The following is a 23,961-nucleotide window of genomic DNA, read 5'->3' as shown; positions in this document are numbered from 1 at the left end:
CTACTTAAAATAAAAAGATCAAATCAAATCATCTTCCTCTTAATGAGATTGTTTTGAAATATGTCATTGAAGTTGATTTTGTGTTTTTTATGGGTAGTGACCTTTATGAATGGATAACTTTTCAAAACTTCATGTCGACTCCTTTTTTTTTTATTAAGTTCGATTAGCCCCACACATAGTACATCTTTAGTTTTTGATGAAGTGTTCAGTGATTCATTAGTTGCGTGTAACACCGAGTGCTCATCACAACACGTGCCCTCCTTAATGCCCATCACCCAGTTACCACATCCCCCCGCCCCCTCCCTTCTGCAACCCTGAGTTTGTTTCCCAGAGTCCAGAGTCCCTCATGGTTTGTCTCCCTCTCTGATTTCTTACCGTTCATGTTCTCTCCCTTCCCGTATGGTCCTCTGTGCTCTTCCTTATACTCCACATATGAGTGAAACCATATGATAATTGTCTTTCTCTGCATCGATTCCTTTTTTTAAAGATATATTTATTTCTTTATTTGAGAGAGAGAGCACGTGCACTTGAGTGGAGGGAGGGGCAGAGGGAGAGAAACTCAAGCAGACTCCCCTCTGAGGGTGGAGCCTGACTTGGGGCTCAATCTCACGACCTGAGGCAAAATCAAGAGTCAGACCCTTAACTGCCTGAGCCACCCAGGGGCCCCTTCATGTTGATTCTTAGTATCCTATAGTAATTCATTTGTTATCAAATGATATTATATTTACCATTTTATACCTTTGATAATTTTACAGGAATTCTTTGATGTTCCCAGGCAGATAAACAGAAGGCAAAAAATGCCTAATTGTTTCATTTCTAATTATTGTTCTTTTATTTCTTCTTCTACAGAATTTGGTGATATAAGGTATCTTTATTTACATCTCACTGTTTGTTGTTGTTGTTTTTTAAGTAGGCTCCATGCCTGACATGGGGCTTGAACTCTGGACCCTGAGATCAAGAGTCACATGCCCTATCAACTGAGCCAGCCAGGCGCCTCTAAATCTTACCGTTAAGGTCAATTTCCCTAATCAGTTCACATTAAGTCTAATGGTAGATCTTTTGCTGATATGCTATTTTATTACAGAGGGGTTTGGAACTACACCAAAGGGATGGGGAACTGCAGAAATTCCTCTGTGTGTGTTTATTGTTAAAATTATAGAATTTATATTATTGGATTAAATAATACATTGTATTGGATAAAGTGTCCTGCATTATAATAATTAACATTTCTTGATCCCTTACTGTGTGCAAGGCTTTGTTTTAAGAGATTCACAAATTCTGAGTATCATCCCAATTAGATTTCCCAAAACCAATGACATAATAATCTCCATTCTACATGAAAGGAAATAAGCCACAGTGGTTTAAAAAAAAATTCTGGAAGTAGTATAAAGGGGCTTTCTAAACCTATGCCTGACCACTTCTCTATAATGCATCTTTATACCTAATAGAAAACCTAAATTAAATATTTTTATATGTTTTTATTCAATTCATCAACATTTTATATGAGTACTTAATATATTTGTTGTAAATTGTATTTGTTTTGTTGTCTTCCTTAGGTTGTGTGTTCTGGGGGAGTATATTTACCTCATTTCAGGAACCATCTGTATTGTGGTTGGGACTATTTGGTGTTTAAAAGTTACCAAAAATATATACGTATGTTGAATTGCAAAAAAAAAAAAGGATGGTCCCTGATAACTTCATTGATCTACTCAAAACTCTCAGATCTGTAAGTTTCTAAAGCGTTTTACACGGTGCTCCCATTTCACCCTCAAGAATTATTGATATGCAGGTGCTACCATCCCCATTTCAAAAATGAAGAAATGGTGGCCCAGAAAAGACAAGTAATTTGTGTAAAGTTGTACACCTACTTCCATGCCTTATCTGGTATTGAAACACAGAGACCCTTAGTCCATATCCTTTCTTCTTCTAAGAGCTACAGAACCGCTGAGAGGAAAAGATATACACCGCATATTTTGCATGACCGCTTGTACGGCTCCCAGGGCTAATTCTGAGTTCTGGGATGGACAGTCTAATGCCCCCAAGTCATTAACACACTGTTTAGGACTTGCTCTGTCCCAGAACATGTCTGTGCAAGGGGGATGGCGTTCACCATGGAGAAGGAATGACATTTCCTAGGATCTGTTCCTAGGGAGGAAAGTATATAAAACAATCAAGACTTATGACTCACCCAGTTGCTCAAAATGAAGATCCCTTTCCTTATACTGTCCAGTGAATCTTACACCTTAAAGAATCATATGTTTTACACCAAACTTCGGTCTGGTAACAATTTCTGCTTAGTGGTTCCTTTTTCAGAATCTGGTCACATCCGGGGATAAGGAAGGCTGCCCAAGCTCATCTTCTCTGATATTTTAGGATTGGGGCCCATTGAGTGAGAGCTCCTCTGACTGCAAGTCTCTCAGCCCCCATCCTTTCCCAGGTTCCAGGATGGTGGTCCCGAGGATCACTGGGGTCCCAGGGATGGCCGCTCTCATGATGTCCTTGGTGATGCTAAGCTCCCCTTTGGTTCAGAGCAGAGACACCCCAGGTAAGTGCAGAGCTGCCCCTCTTGGAGGAACCAGCTCAGGGGAATGACCTTAGGGGGCTTTCCATGTGGGTTCACTCCCTGAGAAAGGCTTCAGGGCTCTGACATCGTGCAGGGGCTGCTATTCTCAGCAGAGAGAAAAAGAGATCAGGGTGTATGTGTGATGGGGACAATGGTCTTTTGTGGCCTGGAGTGATTTTGGAGGGGCAAAGTTCTCACAAAAGGGTCATCAAAATGACATTTTAACATCAAAGATCAGAAAGGGGGAAATTATGGTTAGTCTGCATTGTCCAAGATCTGAAGATCACTCTGTAGAATCAGTGCTCCAGGTAGGGGTCCCTTCCACAGAATCAGGCAGAAACCCTCATTCCATGACCAGTGATGGCCAGAGCAGCAGAGGAGGGTGACGACAAGCTGTGGTTAAGGCCGACAGGATACCAGTTGCAGCTGACTGTCTCTCACATTAGGAATCGGATCAGGGCACATCGGGACAGGACCAGAGAAGAAGTGAAAAACAGGAAATGGCCTCTTCTAGTTCCAGTTCACCACCAAGAAACCATTAGTGATAGAATGGTGAATTAGTTTACGTTAAAATTTCCCAGCCTCCTCATCCCCATCCATAAGGCCAGCCCCAATTCCTCCTGAGGATCAGGTACTCTCAGGTCCCTTCCTCAATTTCCAGTGATAATAGCATTTGAAACTCCCAAATTCATCTGCTCAAACTCCATCCCAATGTACCCATTTCTCAGATAGGGGGAAGGGAAAATTTCAGACATTTCTGCCTCAGAAGGGCAGAGAGTTAGACAGGGCAGCTCAGCCGTGTGCTCGTGCCTGCCATGAGAGAAGAAATGGAGAGTGATGGTCCTAGACAGCCAGAGGAACTGTGGAAGTAGCTGGTGAGATGGGATAGTGTCCCACAGGAGGTGACAGGAGAAGCAATGCTGTTCTGGGGTCCAGGGGCAGTGGTGCTGATATGAGTACATTGGAAATCAGAGCTGGGGTCTCCTTTGGGGTGAATAGCGAGCAGTGTGGTGGGTGGTGGGAGGGGTGGGCGAGATGAAGCCAGTGGGTTCAGATTTAAGAGGCATGAATAGAGTCTCATTGCCTTGTGAGAGAGACTACTGTAGGGAGCAAGCAGGTGGACCAGGAGCTCTCTGCACAGTTTTGATGCTGAGGAACTCATTACTGAGTTCTGAGTGAAATGTGAGTCCTTGAAAACTTGGACCCAATGGGTTGGGCACATTCCTCCAACTTCTTATGCCTCCAACTCCTCAGGATTTCTTCAACTTTTAACAGAGCAAAAATAAAAAGAGACAAAAGGGGAGATGCTGAAGTTGTTGAGAAAATACTAGAGACTATTGAGCCTTGAAGAAAACTGGAGAAAGGAAGTATCCAACTCATGGATGAAACAGAACTGTAGCTCCAACAGCCGCGTGAAACACCCTTTGTTCATGACATTTACCATTCTGGCATTTAAGCCCTGGGACTCTATCCTATCACACACCTGGGAGGCAGAAGACACCTGGGGATTTAATCTTTTGTTTATTCCACTTCTTCTATTTCCCTTTCCCAAGTGAAAGAAGAGGTGGAAAGAAAGAAATTATCAGTATTAAGTTAATAAAAGCTCCTTTTCAAGCATTAATGTTGTGCCTCAAAGGGCAGCTCCATTTGAGCCATTCTGAACAAACTAGGGCACTGTCCTTTGTGTTTCTCTTTGTCTCCACATAATCTAAGCCATCATAGCTTGAGAAGGGGAAGGGCTCTAACCTCCAATGACCAGGGCCAGACACTATGCTCTAGGTTTTACTTATATCATTTTATTTAATTTTAACAGTAGTCCTTCAAGGTAAATAATAATGATAATAACATCCTTTTTTACAGATGAAAAAGTTGAGACTCTAACAAGTTGCTTTACTTGCCCAAAGCCAAACAGCTGGTCTGCGGACATCCTTATTGCTCTGTCCACATTACCTTCCCTATATCCGATGGTAATTACACATTCTTAATATGTCCTAGTCTAGAAAGATGATGTATTTTACACCTGAAGTTTTCAAGTTCTACTCTAGAAAATTCAGATGTTTTCAAGAGTTTTAGAAAGTCTGTAATATTTCTCAAGTGCACATAAGAAAGAGTTTTGAGAGACCTTTGTGTGACATTTGTCTGCTTTGAAAATAAGATTTCATTATGAAAAAAAGTCAATTACTTTACTTTTTGTTTTTAAGTTTTTAATCCCAGTAGTTAACATGCAGTGTTATATTATTTTGGGTGTACAATATAGTGACTCCACAATTCTATACATTACTCAGTGCTCATCAAGATAAATGTACTCTTAATCCTCTTCACCTATTTCACCCATCCCCCCCACCCACCTGCCCTCTGGTAACCACCATTTTGTTCTCTATAGATAAGAGTTTGTTTATTGGTTTGTCCCTTTTTATCCTTTGTTCATTTGTTTTATTTCTTAAATTCCACATATGAGTGAAATCATATGGTATTTGTCTTTGTCTGACTGACTTATTTTTCTTAGCGTTATACTCTCTAGCTCCATCTATGTTATTGCAAATGGCAATATTTCATTCTTTTTTATTACCGAATAACATTCCAACGTATATAAATCACATCTTCTTTATCCATTCATCTATTGAAGGACATTTGGGCTGCTTCCATAATTTGGCTACTATAAATAATGCTGCATTAAACACAGGGGTGCATATATCCTTTTGAATTTGTGTTTTCATATTTTTTGGGTAAATAGCCAGTAGTGTGATTATTAGATCATAGGATATTTCTATTTTTAACTTTTTGAGGAACCTCCATAGTGTTTTCCACAGTGGCTGCACCAGTTTGCATTCCCACCAACAATCATAGCAACGTTTTTCTAGATGTCTTCTGAGGCAAGGGAAATTAAAGCAAAAATAAACTATTGGAACTACATCAAAATTTTTTTTAAAAGTCAACTATTTTAAAAGAGGAAAAAATTGAAACCACTATTCAGAACTAACAGAACTGTGTCCTAATTGAAAAACAGGTGGAGAAACCTCTTAGAGGAACAGGAAATGGAGTTGGATGTGGGGGAGTAGAATAGGCAGGGCTGGTAGAAGACAGATAGCACAGACTCCAAACTGGATGGGGCCAGGGGCTCCGAGGCTGAGGGGCAGAGCACGGAGCAAGAAGACAGGCTTGGGAGATCGGAGAGAAATGAAGTGCTGCTGCAGCACAGCCCTTGCAAGCTACAAGTTGTATAGGGCTCCCTGAGGTTTGTGTGGTGGCTCCCTCCCTGCCTGAGCAACCAGTTGAGCGACTTCAAGTTGGGGCACGTGGAGCCCTGAGAAAGGACAAGGACTCTGACAAGACCACCCAAATCAACTCTTGTCATCTCTGCAGTCACAGAGATGATGGTCAGATCCCCTCACACCCTCCTCCTACTGTTAGGATGGTCCATTAAGGCCCCTTGACAGCCACTCAGAAAGGCTCCTGAGCAGGGGAAGGAGCTTCACCTGGAGCTTGGGCTCCCTGAGCTCAACCCTGAAATGACAGGGTGAGCCTTGTGTTGACATATTCTTCAAACATCCTTTATTTCTGCCACTGTGCAGCACTGCCCTCATTTCTGTGGTCTGGGGAGTCGTGTGATAAATTCATTCTGGATTTTCCATTTCTGATAAACTTTAAGTCACACAGAGAAGCTGCAATTTAAAGACTCCTTCAACAGACAATTGTGGACCCCCAATTAGATTCCAGGCAGCCAGTAATTTATAATCAATTCTTTGTTGGCTAACATTACCCTGACAACAAAACCAGACAAAGACAACCCTAGAAAAGAAAACTGCAGGCCAATACCCATAGTGAATATATATTCAAGATTCTCAAAAGAATACAAGCAAACCAAATTCAACAGTGTATTAAAAGGAATTATACACCATGACTAAGTGGGATTTATCCCTGGGATGCAAGGATATTTGAACATAAGCAAATCAATCAATGTGATACACCACATTAACAATACTTGATCACCGCAACAGACACAGAAAGGGCACTTGAGAAAGTTCGACATCCATTCATGATTAAACTCTCAACAAAAGTATAGAGGGACCTTAAACTCAACACAATAAAGGTCATATATGAAAAACCACAGCCTATCTTACCAATGGGGAAAAACTGAGAGCTTTCCAAGATCTGGTTCAAGCCAAGAATGCCCACTCTTGCCTCTTCTTTTCAACATAATTATGGAAGTCCTACCCAGAGCAATTAGACAAGGAAAAGACATAAAAGATATCCAAATCAGAAAAGAAGAAGTAGAATTATCCCTGTTTGTGGATGACATGCTCATATAGACAGAAAACCCTTAAGACTCAACAACAACAAAAAAACTTTTAGAACTTATCAGCAAAAAAATAAAATAAAGTAAGAACTTATCAACAAATCCAGTAAAGTTGCAGGATATGAAATCAAAATACAAACATCAATCACCCTTCTACACAAAGACAATGGACTATCCAAATAGAAGTTAAGAAAACAATCACAGTCACAATAGCAACAAAAAATATAAAATACTTAAGAATAAACTTAACCAAAGACTTGTACTCTGGAAATTATAAAACATTGTTAAAGAAATCAAAGAAGACACAGATAAATAAACAGACATCCACATTCATGGACTAGAAGAATGTTCATACTACCCAAAGTTACGTACAGTTTCCATGCCATCCCTTACAAAGCCCCAGTGGTATTCTTTACAGAAATTGAACAAGACAACTCTAAAATTCATATGGAAAAGACCCTGAATGATCAAAATGGTCTTGAGCAAGAAGAACAAAGGATCACATTTCCCAATTTCAAAATATATTACAATGCTACAGTGATCAAAACAGTATGATACTGGCATAAATACAGACATACAGAGAACCGTGGAATATAATAGAGGGCCCAGAAATAAATCCACATATCTACATTCAACTTATATGCAACAAGAGTATGCCAAGAACATAAAGATTGTCTTCAATAGATGATACTGAGAAAACTGGATATCCACATGCAGAATAATAAAATAGGGCCCTTATCTCATACCGTATATAAAAATCAACTCAAAATTGATTAAAGACTTAAATGTAGAATCTGAAATTATAAAACTCCTAGAAGAAAACATAGAGGAAAACTTTCTTGACATTGGTCTGAGCAATGATGTTTTTGGATATGACATCAAAAACACAGGCAACAAGCAAAAACTGACAAATAAAAGGTTTTTGGGAAACAATTAACATACTGAAAAGGCAACCTATGGAATGGGAGAAAATATTTGCAAACGATGTGTCTGATAAGAGGTTAATATTCAAAATACAGGAGCTCATGTAACTCAATAGAAAAAACAAACAAAAAACCTGATTAAAAAAACAGCAAAGGACCTGAATAGACATTTCTCAGTTGGTCAATATGTATATGAAAAAGTGCTCAACTTTACTAATTAATTTACTAATTAACTTTACTAATTATCAACTTTACTAATGCAAATTAACACCACAATGAGATATCATCTTAACCTATTAGAATGGCTAGTATCAAAAGATGGAAGATTAATGATACTAAGATATGGAGAAAAGAGAACCCGATACACTGCTGTGGGGATGTAAGTTGGTGCAGCTTCTATGGAAAACGGTATGGAGGTTCCTCAAAAAATTAAAAATAGGACTACCATATGATTCAGCAATCTCACTTCTGGGTATATATCCAAAAGAAATGAAATCTGGATTTTGAAGAGATACCTCCACTTCCATATTCTTTTCAGTATTATTCTCAAAACCAGTATATGGACACAGCCTAAATGTCCAAGGACAGATGAATGAATAAAGAAAATATGGTATATATACACAATGTAATACTCTTCAGCCTTTAAAAAGAAGGAAATCCTGACATTTGCAACATGGATAAACCTGTAGGACATTATGTTCAGTGAAACGAGGCAGATGTAGAAAGACAAATACTGCATGATCTTACTTATATGTGAAATCTAAAATAGTTAAATTCATAGAAGTGGTTACCAGGGGCTGAGGGAGATGAAAACGGGGGGACATTTTTCAAGGAGTACTACGTTCAGTTATGGATAAATTCTGGAGAACTGTGTACAGCAAAGTGACCATAGTTGACAATATTGTATTGTGTACTTGAAATTTAAGAGGGTACATCTTAGGTGTTCTCACCACAAAAAAAAGATAAAAAAAGGCAATTGGTAACTATATGAGATGATGAATATGTTAATTGGCTTGTGAATATTTCACAATGTATACGTATATCAGACCATCAGGTTTTACACCTTAAATATATATGATTTTTTATTATCAAATATATGTCAATAAAGCCAGAAAGTATTTAGGAAGGCTTAGGTTAGGTCCTGTATACAAATATGAATAGAAGAGTAACTTGCCTTAAAATGCTCAAGTGTAAAAAACAGAACAGGACATGGGGAAAAATCATATTGTCTGCATGTCCCTAATGTGACCATTGTGATAAGATTCTAAAACACACAGAAAATGCACCCACCCATTTTTGTAATGGGTTTCCTAAATAATTTTGTTCCTATGCATTCTTTCAAGATACGTATTTCTCGGTGCCTATATGTTTAACATTCCTACACAATGTTATAAAGTGTACAACCATTTGGTTTCATCTAATGGTTACATAATATTCCATGGTCCAGGGGCACCTGGGTAGCTCAGTCAGTTGAGCATCCAACTCTTGAGTTCAGCTCAGGTCATGATCTCAGGGTACTGAGATCGAGCCCCATGCCAGCTCCATGCTCAGTGGGGAGTCTGCTTGGGATTCTGTCTCCTTCCCCCTCTGCCCTTCCCCCTGTTCATGCTTTCTCTCTAAATAAATAAATAAATAACATCTTTAAAAAAATATTCCACGGTGTACATCCACAACAGTTTTTAGGTGTTTGCTGTCCCAGGGATGATCACACCAACTGATTCCCGCCAATTCTTTAGTGTCACAAATAATGCCACAGTCAACAGCAGCCCCTACCTGTCCCTTTATGGACCTGAGTGTGAACATTTTTGATGTCTAACAAGTTGTGGGAGTGCTGGGTCATATGGCATACATCTCTTCAGTTTGACCAAGTGTCCTCTGGGTGCTATTCTGACAATGGGGGTGGGGGCACTACACTCCATATGATGCTTGAGTCTAATAGATCTCAGTCTCATTTCATTCTGAATTTTCTTTCCACTGGTGAGCTGCCCGCTGCCTTGCAAGTTTCCTCTCCTATAAATTCCCATTCCCACTCTTTACCCACTGCTCTATCACTGTCCTTTATTTTGCTTGTTTTTTAGGAATTGCTTATATATTTTAGATACTGATCCCATGTCAATTTTAGACATTGTGAGTGTATTTCTATTCCGTCTATTAATTCTTAGTGGTGTCCTTTGCATAACAGAAGCACTGAATTCTAATGTAATTCATTATCTTTTTGCCTTGTGATTTATGTTTGCTTAAGAAATGCTTCCTCACCCCCATACTCATTATTATGTTCTCCTATACATTTTTTTTTAAGATTTTATTTAGTTGGCAGAGAGAGAGAGAGAGAGAAGGCACATGAGCAGGGGGAGGGGTAGGCTAGAGGTAGAGGGAGAAGACGACTCCTTGGTGAACAAAGAGCGTGATTCGGGGCTCGATCCCAGGAGCCTGGGATCAGGGCCTGAACCAAAAGCAGACGCTTAACGACTGAGCCACCCAGGGCCGCCCCCCCACTTCTATACATTCTTATATTCACCTCCTAGTTTACTCCCCACAGAGCTTCACGTCTACGAGAGGCGGAGTACCTGCCTCAAGTTCAACGGGACGCACCGCTTCCTGGAACAATGCACCTACAACCGAGAGCGGCTCGTCCAGTCCGACAGCGCCGTGGGGCTGTTCGCCGCCGTGTCGGAGCTGGGCGGCATCACGGCCAAGAACTGGAACATTCAGAGGGAGTTCCTGGCTCTGAGACGGAACGCCGGGGACTCCTGTGCAAGCACAACTTCGACCTCGACGAGGGTTTCACGCTGAAGCGCCCACGTGACAGGGCGGGTCTAAAGCGGACGCTCTGCACCGGGTGGACTTGGGCAGTAGAGGCGGGAGCGGCCGCCCGGTCCTGGAGCCCGCGCGGAGCCCAGGGGCCAGACCAGCGACTCAAGGGGCTGGACTCCCTGCTCCTCAAACAGGAAAGAGCCAGGAGCATTGGGTTTTTGGATCTGGCGACAAACTTCACCCCCCGCCCCCGCCCCGGTAGAGGAAGCCAGGAGATAGGTTAAAATGAAGAACAAATCAAGCTACTTCATTTCTTCTCCTATTTATTATTTTATTTATTTATTTATTTATTTATGTATCTATCTATCTATCTATTTATTTATTTATTATTTCTCAGAGAGAAAGAGTTCGGTCATAAGCAGGGGGAGCGGCAGGCAGAGGGAGAAGCAGGCTCCCCACCCAGCAAGGAGTCCAATGTGGGACTGGATCCCAGGACCCTGGGATCATGACCTGAGCCTAGGGCGGATGCTTAACCAACTGAGCCACCCAGGCATCCCATCTTCTCCTCTTTTTTAAAGGAGAATATCAGACTGCTAGATCAAAGGAAATCTATTGGCTGACTATATTCTGATTCCAAGATAATATCTGGCAGGATTATACATCCTTTTAAACAAGATGAGAAAATGTAAATTCAGGTAGGTTCATAGCTGGTCCAACACTTCTGCTCAAAGAATATTAGTCACTGTCACCTACATTTGTGGCAGAAGTGTTCTAGAGCACCAACTCTGACCCTCTCCTGTTCTTTGCTCTTTCATTATTGGGTATGACAAGGTCATTCTTAGAACATTTGAATGTTTTATTCTGTTTTTCCTACTGTGTTCCCCATCTCCTGCCTCTAAATAGCTTAATAGGTGATAGGATTTGTCTTTAACATCTGAGAAGTCAGTTTGGTAAGAAAATCACTAAATGTACTACTTTGGCTGTCTCAGTTGTCATAACAAAGAGTCTTTTCCCCTCCTAGTCCAGCCTCAAGTGCATGTCTCTCCCTCCAAGAAGGGGCACCTGCAGCACCACAACCTGCTTGTTTGCCATGTGTCAGATTTCTACCCAGGCCACATTCAAGTCTGCTGGTTCTTGAATGGACAGGAGGAAACAGCTGGGGTTTTATCCACCAACTCGATGCATAATGGAGACTGGACCTTCTAGATCCTGGTGATGCTGGAAATGACTCCCCGGCAGGGAGACGTCTACGCCTGCCAAGTGGAGCACCCCAGCCTAGACACTCCTGTCACCGTGGAGTGGAGTGAGTTACTCCCTGATGACCCTCCAGGCTCTGAGGTCTGCTCATTTTGTCTTGTGTCACTACACGACACTACATGACACTACCCCATGTTCCTCATCAACCTAACTGTGGTCTCGGCTGGGAGCAGTGACGGTCTGGCAATCCTCGAACACATTTATCCTGCCCTGGGGGAAGTCTAAAGAATCTCCCCTTGTCAAAAAAAACCTCAGAAATGCCATCACCTTCATGACTGGCCCTCAGACATGGAAACACCTCTCCCTTCAGTCTCCCTTCAGTCCCTTAAGCTTGGACCTAATGGGCTGACCTAAAACCAACATTTGCCTCCTGTGGAAGCCATCACTCTGCGGCCCAAAACTTTAGAGTGCTTTTCACATCTACTCTTTCTCCATAGTGGTTCCAAGCTTGACCCCATCCCCTTCCTTTTCTCTCTGTGGTAGATTAGATCAGGTGCCTGTCAGACAGGGCCCTGGGGTGGCGGCAGGGGGAGGGGAGACTCACCCTGACTTCTGTTCTTCCCAGAGGCACAGTCTGATTCTGCCTGGAGCAAGATGCTGGCTGGAGTCGGAGGCTTTGTGCTAGGCATCGCCCTTGGAGCAAGCTTCATTCTCCTTTGTAGAAGAAGCCAGCGAGGTAAGAAACTTCTGGAAAGTGGTTGATACTGTCCACTGTCTCGCTATTTTTCAGGGATGAAGTTGTGACAGAAAAGCAAAACAACAGAGCAAAAAGAGGCCACTGAAATCAGACTCTGATGAGGCAAAGACAGCCCTGTGGGCAGGAAGTTGCCTAGCCCGAGATCTGGCCCATTAAGATACCCCAGACTGCTAGTTACCCTCTTTGGCAAGGTGTCCTTTTCAGCCTGGGAACTCAGACCTACAGAGTGGGCCTCGCTTTCATTCCCAGTGACATGGGACTGCGGTGGAAATGTTTGATAATTTTCCAAGATGTTGTTGCTCCTTACTCTCTCAATGACTGAATCCATCTTCCTTTTTACTTCCATTTCAGGATGACAGGGACCTCAGCCAACAGGTGGTATTTCTGCTCCCTTCTTCCTTATCGGGATGTAATTCATTTCACTGCAACATGAGATTGGGAGCATTCAATGAGTATGCTGTGTTCAGGATAGATCACAGGAAGTGTCCTGAGAATAGGAGAAACTCTCAGAGGCTGCTCCTTTCTTTCAAGTTGAGCCAATTGCCCCCAACTCTTGATCCCGTTTTCCTCTTTAAGTGGGTGTGGCCACAGAGCATGACTTTGCCCCATTGCTGAAGGGAACTCCAGAAACTCTCTTCTATTTTTCATCAGGCCAACGTTCAGCCTCTCTAATGTTTTTGTCTCCTGGGGTGCGTGGGTGGCTCAGTAGGTTAAGCGTCTGCCTTCAGCTCAGGTCCTGGGATCGAGCCCCACATCGGGGTCCCTGCTCAGTGGGGAACTTGCTTCTCCCTCTCCCTCTGTTTCTCTCCCACCCCCCAACTGCTCATGTTCTCTCTCTCAAATAAATAAAATCTTTAAAAATAGATAAAAATAAATAAATTCTTCTTCTTCTTCACAGGGCTCCTGAACTGATCTCAAACATCACACATAGCCTTGGAACAAGCGGTTCTGATACGCCTGTTGTCCAGCAACCTCCCACTTCCAGAAAGGACATTACGGCTAAATTGTGCCCCCTGATGTCAGTTTCTGAGTCTCTGCATTTTAACTCAATGTACTTCCTCTTTCTCAAGTTCTTCCAGTCTATAGAGTGACCTTTTCTGAGGAACATAAACCATCTAAATCAGATGTTGTTGTTCTTTCTTTTTGGGAGGAAGGAGATGGTCATGTGGCCATGCTTATGTTTGAAGGGTTTGGTGATCACCGGCCAAGTCACTGTTGTTTTACCCAGGCATGGAGAAATAAACTTGATGGTAATCAGTTCTCCCTATTGAACCAACTGGTAGTGGACGTCCTAAAATTTGCTTTACTTTATCGTAGATGACCAAGTTCATGCTGCATTCTTACCAGTGAGGGGGGAACCATTACTCTTAGAAATCCATGGTAGAACAGATGCTGAGCCTGGATTTTGGCATTGGCATTCATACAGGACTGATAAAGCATGTCAATCATTAAGAATATGGTTTCCAAGTATCAAAATCAACAGAAGATCAGAACTGTAAATAACAGGTATAATATGTTAATATTATAGTTCTCTTTTTATACTATTAACATCAAGGTATATAAACAGACTTACCCCATGACTCTCTGTTTATCAGATCACCCGAAATTCCTTCCCTTCTGAGTCATTCAGTCGGAAGTATATCTCTATTTCCAAAAGGGTCAAAGATATGTGTATACCAGAATTTTCAGACATGGGTCTGCTTTTAGAATACAATTTATTATGATTTTTATAAATCTTTATAAATCTTTTTAATTAATGTTTCAGACCAAGACAGAAATCATATTTGTTTCCATCATTGCATGGTATGGCATGCCACCTAAGCCCAAATTTCATATAACAGTAATCAGGAAAACTTCTAATTCCTGTAACATTTATAGATTAGCATCATTTTTCAAAAACGACAGGGCCTTAACCAAGTTTAAAGAGCTTCCCTTTCTTTTTTTTTTTTTTAAGATTTTATTTATTTATTTGACAGAGAAAGACACAGTGAGAGAGGGAACACAAGCAGGGGCAGAGGGAGAGGGAGAAGCTGGCACCCCGTCAAGCAGGGAGCCCGATGCGGGGCTCAATCCCAGGACCCTGGGATCATGACCTGAGCCGAAGGCAGATGCTTAATGACTGAGCAACCCAGGCGCCCCAAGAGCTTTCCTTTCTTAACTGACCTTCTTGCATGTGACTACCTAAAACCAATTTGACCAAATATCATCATAAACTATAACTTTAAGTTAGTTTTTTGTTATTTTAAATACCACAAGATAACCATCTTGTGATCAAATAAGGGGCTGTGTCGGAAGTCTCCAAGACCACCAAGATTAGGTGATTCACTAGAAGGAATCATATAGTTGTACTCATATAGTTGTATTCACGGCTGTGATTTATTATGGCAAAGGTTTACAAAGCAAAGTCAGTCAAGGGAAAAGGCACATGGGGCAAAGCCTGGAAAAACCAGGGGCAAGCTTCCCAAAGTCCTCTCTCCATTGGAGCCACAGGACGCACTTAATTCCTCCAGCCCTGAGTTTTGATCACACGTGTGAAATATTGTCTGCCAGGAAAGCTCAGCTCTCTGGATTTTTGCTGGGGTCTGGTCACGTAGGCACCATCTGTCTAGCACATACCAAAATTCCAGACTTGCAGAAGGAAAGCAGGTGTTCAGCATAAACCATATATTTGTACAGTTTAGGTACAATTTAGGCACATTCTTATCAGGTCTGAGAATGGTGGGAACCCTTTCAAAATCCAAGCTCCCAGATGCCAGGCAGGGGCCAACTTTGTAAGCAGGCCAAAAAGGTGGTGGTCAGACTTGCTGTTACTTCTTTTCCACACAGGGGCAAACCATCCATTTTGCTGACAATTTTCAAAATAATATGAGTATCCATTTTTATCAAAGAAAGACATATTGATACAGAAAACACCCTTAAAGCCTAGGTTTCTGGAAACATGGGTTATTGTAGAAGACATAGAGCTAAATTCATATAATTAGGTTTCATTATTATTATTATGTGAAATTATTATTACAAATGTTTTATGAATCCTATTAGCATTTAAGCAGGTTTTTTAAAAGTAATCCCTATGTCCAACAGGGGACTCGAACTCACAACCCCGAGACCAAGAGCTGCTCATTCCACTGACTGAGCCAGCCAGGTGCCCTTGGATTTAACAGTTTTTGAAAAGCTGAAGTACAAACAAAGGATGCAGAGGAAAGTATTCTGTTCTTTGACGTTTTTGGTTTTTGTTCAATGCCATGAGAAATTACACATGCTTTCTAGCCTGTGATATTTCTAGTAGAGAGTATAGTAGCCCCCTTTTCAGGGCCCCGAATGAGAAAGTTAAGTTGCAATTCCTATGTCCACTGTCCAACACCTTGGAAAAAAGAGAGAGGCAATCCACTTAGTGCCCAAAGAATTTCACATCCAAGAAGTCTGACTATGAATGAGCTTCTCATTGCCTGCACTGCTTAAAATGAGAGAGACTTCACTATTTCGGATTTTGATAAGAAACAAACAAGCCTTGTCGGCAGAGGACTGATAAACCAGCATTTATATGCCTAAGAGTTCATTTAATATTATCTTGAGTCATAATTAAAAGGAACTTAGTTTAAAAACATTTTGCCTGGAGAGGAAGCGTCGCACAGTGCCGGGTTAGGCGGGCGACCCGGGACACAGACAGATTCTTCTATGACCACGAGAGAGAGAAGTAAAGAATGATCCATGAATTTTAAACACCTTATCTTGAGGATATAGTCATGTTGGAAGGTCTTGTAGCCTGGGTTCTCAATACCTATCTGGGAAAATACGTCAATAACCTGAACACTGATCAGCTGTCTGTTGCGCTTCTGAAAGGTGCTGTTGAGTTGGAAAACTTGCCCTTAAAGAAAGATGCCTTGAAAGAACTGGAATTACCATTTGAAGTCAAAGCTGGTGTGTGGAACTCTGCAGGAGAGGGAGGCAGTCTTCCACTGCTTCTTCCACTGCTTGGGACAGGAAAACCCAGAGCCCTTGGCTTTGGCTCTGTTTGAGCAGGAAGAGGCAGGATAGGAAATAGGGAGTTTAGATCAGTCCTTGAGTGTGGCCTTTTCTGTCAGGATGACCTTGGGGTAACAGTGGGGAGGTCAGGTGTTTCCCAGACCCATTGAATCAGAACCAAAGGAGTGTCATTGAACCTGTATGTTTCATAAGCGCCACAGGTGATTCTTAACGTTTCCTGAAGTGTGAGAACTTCTGTCCTAGATACGGGTCAGGGGGGTCTTATTTTGGGGGAATTCATAATATTACCGAGAGACAGTTTATTGAATGAAAGGTGGGCTCTGGAACAGTGTGCTTGGGCGTATATTCCATATCTGCCATCACACCCCAAGGTGGTGTGGCCTTGGGGAAGTTCCCTCACTGCTCTGTGTGTGCTTCTCAGTCTTTAAGAGGAGGTGATAATCATTGTACCTATATCAGAGGGTTGTGGAGAGGAATACATGAGTTAATACATTAAAATTACTCGAACAATGCCTAGCACACTCAGTAGAGGTTTGCAGTTATGATAGGAGTTCTGCAGTTACTAGATTTGGTGAGGAAACAAGAACTGTCCTGGAATAAAAATATTCTTTGTTGGGGTGCTCGGCTGTCTCGGTCAGTGGAGCCTGCTACTCTTGATCTCGGGGTGGTGAGTTCAAGCCCCATGTTGGGTGTAAAGATTACTTAAAAATAAAGCCTTACAATTCCTTGTTAAATGACCGTGTATAAAATTAGTCCCTATTCAGACACCCGTCATCATTCAATAATACCTGTTGATGTCAGTCTTTCCATTATTTTTGGGTACTTATATTACAGTACAATGCAAGTACCATGCAAAACAGTTGCTAGGTGGAGAAGGATAGAAATCTTGCAAAACATTTAGGCTCTCTTGAAGTCAGTTCAAGTGATGGATGAACTGCCAGGATACCAGGCAAAGACACTGACAAATTAGAATCTGAAAGAAACTCAGGAATGATGATACTGAGGGTACTTCCAAAGATTATTATTTCAGTATCAAAGGATTAGGAGAGGCTCTTGGGAACACTGATGAAGTTTCCTAATATTTTTGCAAAAATGACCCTATTTGTACTTGTTCTGCAAAAATTAAATGAAATGTAACAGAGGTTATATTTTGCTGTCACCTAATTTATCAAACATGCCTCTTCCCCCAATAATTTATGTTAGAATTGCAACGGCACACCAATTATTATTAAACTCTTTGTGGTGAAAATTTGTATTCAGTTTCAGTTATAATATAAACCATTAAATAGAAAATCTTACTTTAATTTTTCTAGATAAAATTCAAATTAAAACGTTTTTTGATTAAAAAAAATTTTACCTGTTACCTTAGCATCCTTATAAAGCAGAACCAATACATTAATTTAGGGTTTGATAAGGAGAAGAGGGTCGCCCTGATTTTCTGTTTGGTCAAGAATTCCTCCTAACATGGTGTCATCAGATGACAGTCAGAAAGCTGTGAGTTAACTCAGAATTCTAACCATTGAGTCCCGTTTTGAAGCTTGCCCTCTTGAGAGTAGAGGATTGCCATGTGGAAACATAATAGGGAAATTTCTTTTTCATAACACATAAATTACTTAGTACTTCATCCTTTCCTCTTTTTTTAAATCGACATTGATGCTTTATTTGAAACAGTTCTTCTGAGTTTAAGGGTTCTCTCTTTAAGAAAGAAAAAAATTGTTTTATCAGACTCCACACCCAACGTGGGACTTGAACTCACAACCCTGAGATCAAGGGTCCCGTGCTCCACCTGCTGAGCCAGCCAGGAACTACCAACCGAGCCAGCCAGGCACCAAAGGTTCTTTCTTGTATTAAACGAGTGAGAACTCAAAGCGGGGTGCGGGGCGCGGAGAAAAGAAAGGTACTTGTCAGTTTGAAAGTCACAGTTTATCTTTCTACAATTAAGAGGGAAAAAAATGAAGAACCCACTGGTAGCAGGAAGAAGCAAAGTCTTCAAGGGCCTGCCATTTGATGAGATAGATACTCAGTTACTGTGCATTTCCATTGTTTTTCTTTGGCAGAGTATATGGCAGAGCCTTGGGAACGCGCATGCCTGAAGCCGGGTTACTCGCCTGTTCCATACCCGTCACTCTGTTGTCCGCAGGGCTGTTGTTGCCACAGTAGTTGGCTGTGGCCCAGACAAATGGGGTGCTGGTCTGTTCCCACAGATCTTTATCCCAGTCTTCATCGCAAGGATGCACTGCCATGTGCTTCCGCCAGAGTCTCCTGTCCAAGGTTCCTGATTTGGTTCACAACATCCTGCTCAGTACAACTTTTATCATCACAGCTTGGGATATGATGACTGATTTCGGCCCAAGATCCCCGGTGGCGAGCACTGAAGGGACAAGCAACTAATTTGAGACATCAGGATGATTCTTTCTGTACTCGATAAGATGATAAGGAAACCTGCAGGCCCTGATCTGGTGGTTTATATCGCAGGGGCATTGTAATAGCTTTTCAGGCTCCAGGGACTCGGTGTAAGCTTCTTCCAGGTTGGAAATGGAGGAGCTGAATCCAAGTGCTCGGTGCAGACCCGCCCCCCCAGCCCACAGTTGCCTTGTCGCCCCAGCTACGCTCACTTCCGGGGGGTTATCCTTTCCTTTGTTATTGAACAACTGTGGGAATTGAAATTGTAGGGTATTGTTAATCCTCATGAGAAACGTTCTCGGTTTTTTGAGGAAGCAGTATTGCAAGTATCTGAATTTTAAATTTTCGTTGAAGTCAAGAATATTAAGTAGGATCCCATCACCACCTTGTGGCAAAGAGTGGAATCTACACTTGGAACAAGCAGTGAGGCAATTTGTCCGTTTGGGAATACTCCAACATTTTTAACAAAAAAAGTTAGAGAAAAAGTTAGGCATACAAAAGCCAAAATAAATATGGACAAATGTAGAGGCTTTGGCAGCGCCAGGGCTTCTGTGGTTTGGCTATGCCTTCAGCAACAGCCGGGAAAATATGCTACTCATTGCTCTGTCACTAAACAAACCCTAATTATATTTTTACATAACTGAATATAAAGAAAACATACTGACAGCAGAGACCCTTCAACATCAACTTTGGAAAGAAGGCCTACATAACTAGAGAGTGCTAGTACCTGGAAAGTGAATGTGAGCATCAGGAAACATCTAGAGCAGTGCTATCCAATAGAACTTTCTGCTATGGTGGAAATGTTCTGTGTCTGAGCTGTCGGATAAAGTAGCCACTAGCCACATATACTTTTGAGCATTGAAAATGCTAACGGCTCATGCAACTAAGGAGTTGAAATCTTCATTTAATTTTAAATTATTTAAATTTAAAATTATCATAGCCACCTGTAACTAGTAGCTACCATACTGGGCAGGCAGAGAAGAGTTTACAATCTTTCTCTAAAAACATGTAGTCCCTCTCTTAGTAGCTTTCAGTGGAGGCAGAACCATCTGCAGGTGAAACTGCTAGAGAACTGAAAAGTGAAAAAGAATTAGACAAGCAAGGAAAGATGGAAATAAAGTGTCTTGTCTGGTCACAGCTCATTAGATTTGAGGATATCCGAATCTCAGAAACGTAACAGGCCCACTAGCAAGTTAATAAAATTACAAAAGAAGTTAAGGAAGCACCAACAGTCCAAATCTACCACATACAGACCCTTCAACCATAGAAATAATCTTGGCAAACTTCCAACTCGCGCAATTGAAAAGTTCTGGGAACCAAGCCAAAGGAAATCACAAAGACAAAGAGCTCATAAACTTTACGAACACATTTTTCCTGGTACATACAGAAAGGGGGCACTTCAGCACACCTCCTGTATTCGCCATGTGAGTTTAAAGAGTTTTGCCCTAAAGATCAAGCGAGATCCTCTCGTAGAACAGCACAAATAGCCCCAAGGTCTGTCCTTCCGGACCTGTTGCAACGGTAGACCTATCTGGAGACACCCTAGACTCTATTAAAACACTTTGGACCAAGGAAAATATCCCAGAATTCTAGGAACCTTGGGGTACAGGATCACCAGCAACTTTTAATCAGGAAAACCTAATCTAATAAGAGGGCTATTTTGAATATTGGGGATGTGGAGGAGAAAGTATCTAAGGTGATAGCAGTTGAGATGACATTAAAGGAGTTTACAGAAAACCAAAAAAGTTTCAGTGGTGATTTCACCTGTCCCTGGGTATGTTATTTGAATTTACTAATGCAATTCTGGAAATTAGAAAAGCTACCACTTTGAACCTCTGGAATTCCACTTCCCCACAAAATAATAATAACAATAATAATAATAATAATAATATGAAAGTGTCAAGTCTCTAGGAGAATATATAAAATAACGATTATGATAAAATAGTCAGAGAACTTGGAGATACCCATCCCACCAGTAGAACTCGTTGACAGTCAAAAGGTAGGTGGACTGAAACAAATAATACATTATATGTTAATTTTAAAAAATCCAAAAAAACACAATAATTAAAAAAAATGTAGGTGGATCTTAGAAGTTACAGCAAGATTAGAAAGATTAGCTAATCCTTAAGTAGTGCTTACTAAGTGCCAGGGACTGTCTAAAGTACATATATTTAACTCATCTAGTTGTAAAAAATATGTATATAAAATGTGGTTAGCACTGTACCTGATTATCATTTCCTCAGTAAAAGATCTTGCTAAATCGATCCTTGATTAGCATACATGCATCCATCTGGCTGGTGTATTCTTTTTAATACCAATAAATCATGTTCACCGCCACAGTTTGCTTTCACTCGGCTGCCCCAACAAGCCACATGGACTATATCACCACAGTAAATTCTTCCACCCTGAGGCATAATCCAATAAAAAAGAATTTAAACAGATGACCTAATGGGTGATGGGTATTAAGGAGGGCACTCATTGTGTTGGGCACTGGGTGTTATATGTAAGTGATGAATCACTGAATTCTACTCCAGAAACCAATATTGCACTGTATATTAACTAACTAAAATTTAAATTTAAAAAAAGAAATAAAATAAACAGATGACCTAAATCCAATTCAAGTATTAAAATTGTTCATTATACTAATGACACATTAACCAGGGGTCACTTGAAAACAATTGTGCCTGTGAGGAACTTTTTCTGGGGGGGAGGGGATATCCTCTATCTTGATCATGGTGGTGATTACACAATGCATGTCTGTCAAAACTCCTAGAACAATTCAGCTAAGGAGGATAAATTTTACTGTGTGTAAATTATATCTCAGTAATACTGGTTTTTTAAAAAGTACTGCACCCGAAAACTCTGTCTTCCCTTATTGATTTTATGATTAAAATTTCAGTAAACTTTTGGGAAGAAAAATTCTTCCCAAGATCAGGCAAAAGCCTTTGCCCTTCAAACTCCCTACCCAAGAAAGGGGAATAAAAATCAACTAGTATTTTTGAATTCTGAAAACTGCATATCCCACATCCATATAAAACTTGGATCTCTTCACCAATTAGTAAAAATGGATCCAAATTTAGACGGTCCTTAAACAGCAAGATGCCTGTGAGCTGTGCTAATACATTAGCCACTAGTTACATATGGCTATTTAGATTAATAAAAATTAAATACAATTAAAAATAAATTTCCTTAGGGGCGCTAACCACATTTCAAGTGCTCAGTAGCCATCTGGGGCTAGTGGCCACCATATTGGATTGCGCAGATGTAGAATATTTCCATCATTCCAGAAAGTTCTATTGGATAATACTGTTTTAGAGGCCAAAAAGGTACACAGATCACTGGAGTTTGATGATTTAAGTAAGACATACATAACTATATGGCCTGCATCCCTGAGAATTCAACTGGCTGGCGTTGCTAACAAATTAAAATCATCTTGAAAGGATGCATATTGTAGCTATTCTACTGATACTCCAATAAGGCCAATGACCTTCTCAGACACTCCGAGACAGGCATATCAATAGAGGTAACTCATGGCGGGGTCATGGAGGAAAGCGTGCAGCTCTAGGTGCCTCCAAAACAGCCTCCAAAAACTTCAAGAAATCCCTAGCGGGAGGTTTGTCAGCGAAACAAAATAGACCGTCTATTTGTTTTTAATCTTCTGCTTAATGCTTTGCCTCAAACTGTTGGCCTTTCGGCCAGCACCGATGAGTAGATTACATTGGAACTACTCCCCCCATTAAGGCAAAAAACACGTTTTTAAACAAATGATTTTTATGGGAATTACGAGACTGTTTTATTGATAAAAGCCACTGCACAATCCCCCACTTCTGGATCTTACTCAAGAAATTGTTTAGAGACATGGCATGGCAGAAAACATTAATTGTTCCCCAATATCCATAATCCCTGATTCCTTAATAGGATTTTCCATTTCACAAGGGCACATGGATTTCCAGAATAAGTACTGGTTTCCCATCTTCCTCTCCAGCTATATACAGCCACACATAAAGTCTGTCCAATGAGCTGTATGCAGAACTGCTGTGTGCAACTTCCAGAAAGTGCCCTTATAAAAAGGGAGATGGGTCCTTCTTCCCTCTTGCCCCTTTCTGCTGATTGGAGTGGAGACATGAAAGCTGGAACTCAAGCAGGTCATATTGGAGCTGAGCGGGAAGAGCCATGTTGAGGTTGGTGGAACAAGATAGAAGGAAACTGAACCCTGACTGTTAAACACCGTACCAGCCCTGGGGTTCTACATGAGAAAGAAAAACGTCTGTCTTGGTTAAGCCACTGTTGCTCTCAGGATTTTCTGCTTCTCCCAGCTCAACCTAATCCTATGTAATATGATGGCATCTCTGCTTCTCAGCCAAAACGTAGCAAGAGTAGGCTCACCAAAATATAAAATGGAGCTCCCAGTGTGTGCACCACCCTCAAGCATCAGACACGGTAAAATGACGGACTGGTTTCTTCCAGTCCTGGCACAGGGCTTTCACTAACAGCTCGGCTCGCAAGCTGTTTATCTTCTTGGTAATCACACCTTTCATGGTGCCTTGTCCAACATCACACACCTCCATGGTGCTTGTCAGTAAGGAGCAAGTGAGGTTCTGTGAGCCCCAGAAACAGTATGGGGAAGGACCCCAGGCACTGGGCACGTGGTGAGTGTGGGGCCATCTCTAATGATTTCAGAAAGGACCTGACAGAGACTTCTTTGTAGTAATAAATCAATATCATAACTCAGTGGCAGTTACACTTTTCAATTTCCCATGTTGCATCAACACGGGCCAGATATGAGCCTTGGTATCTCCAAAATACTTGCAATACCATAAAGTTGCTCTTTAAAGACACAACAAGGGGCGCCTGGGTGGCTCAGTCATTAGGCATCTGTCTTCAGGTCATGATCCCATGGTCCTGGGATCAAGCCTCGCATCGGGCTCCCTGCTCGGGGGGGGGGGGGGCGGGGGGGGAAGCCTGCTTCTTCCTCTCCTGCTCCCGCTGCTTGTGTTCCCTCTCTTGCTGTGTCTCTGTCAAATAAATAAATAAAATCTTAAAAAAATAAAAAATAAATAAATAAAGACACAACGATGCGGTA

The 23,961-nt window shown here is 41.4% G+C and overlaps 1 protein-coding gene and 1 pseudogene across 1 annotated transcript; one reads left to right on the top strand and one right to left on the bottom strand.

The window, feature by feature from the left end:
- Positions 1-2,445: 2,445 nt before the first annotated feature.
- LOC114222080 (HLA class II histocompatibility antigen, DP beta 1 chain) lies at positions 2,446-12,538 on the top strand. Its single transcript, XM_028120412.2, is given in 6 exon segments — positions 2,446-2,545; positions 10,323-10,529; positions 10,532-10,585; positions 11,559-11,840; positions 12,360-12,470; positions 12,525-12,538. Coding segments are annotated over 6 exon segments (768 nt in total).
- A 5,961-nt stretch (positions 12,539-18,499) lies between these two features.
- LOC114222079 (gametocyte-specific factor 1 pseudogene) lies at positions 18,500-23,446 on the bottom strand (annotated as a pseudogene).
- Between the last annotated feature and the right edge of the window lie 515 nt (positions 23,447-23,961).

The sequence above is a fragment of the Eumetopias jubatus genome, unplaced genomic scaffold (assembly GCF_037043125.1).
Source record: "Eumetopias jubatus isolate StellerSeaLion01/CBP00866 unplaced genomic scaffold, mEumJub1_p1.0 scaffold_6, whole genome shotgun sequence".
In the NCBI taxonomy this organism is placed as follows: domain Eukaryota; kingdom Metazoa; phylum Chordata; class Mammalia; order Carnivora; family Otariidae; genus Eumetopias; species Eumetopias jubatus.
This window is presented reverse-complemented; position numbering and strand designations above follow the sequence as displayed.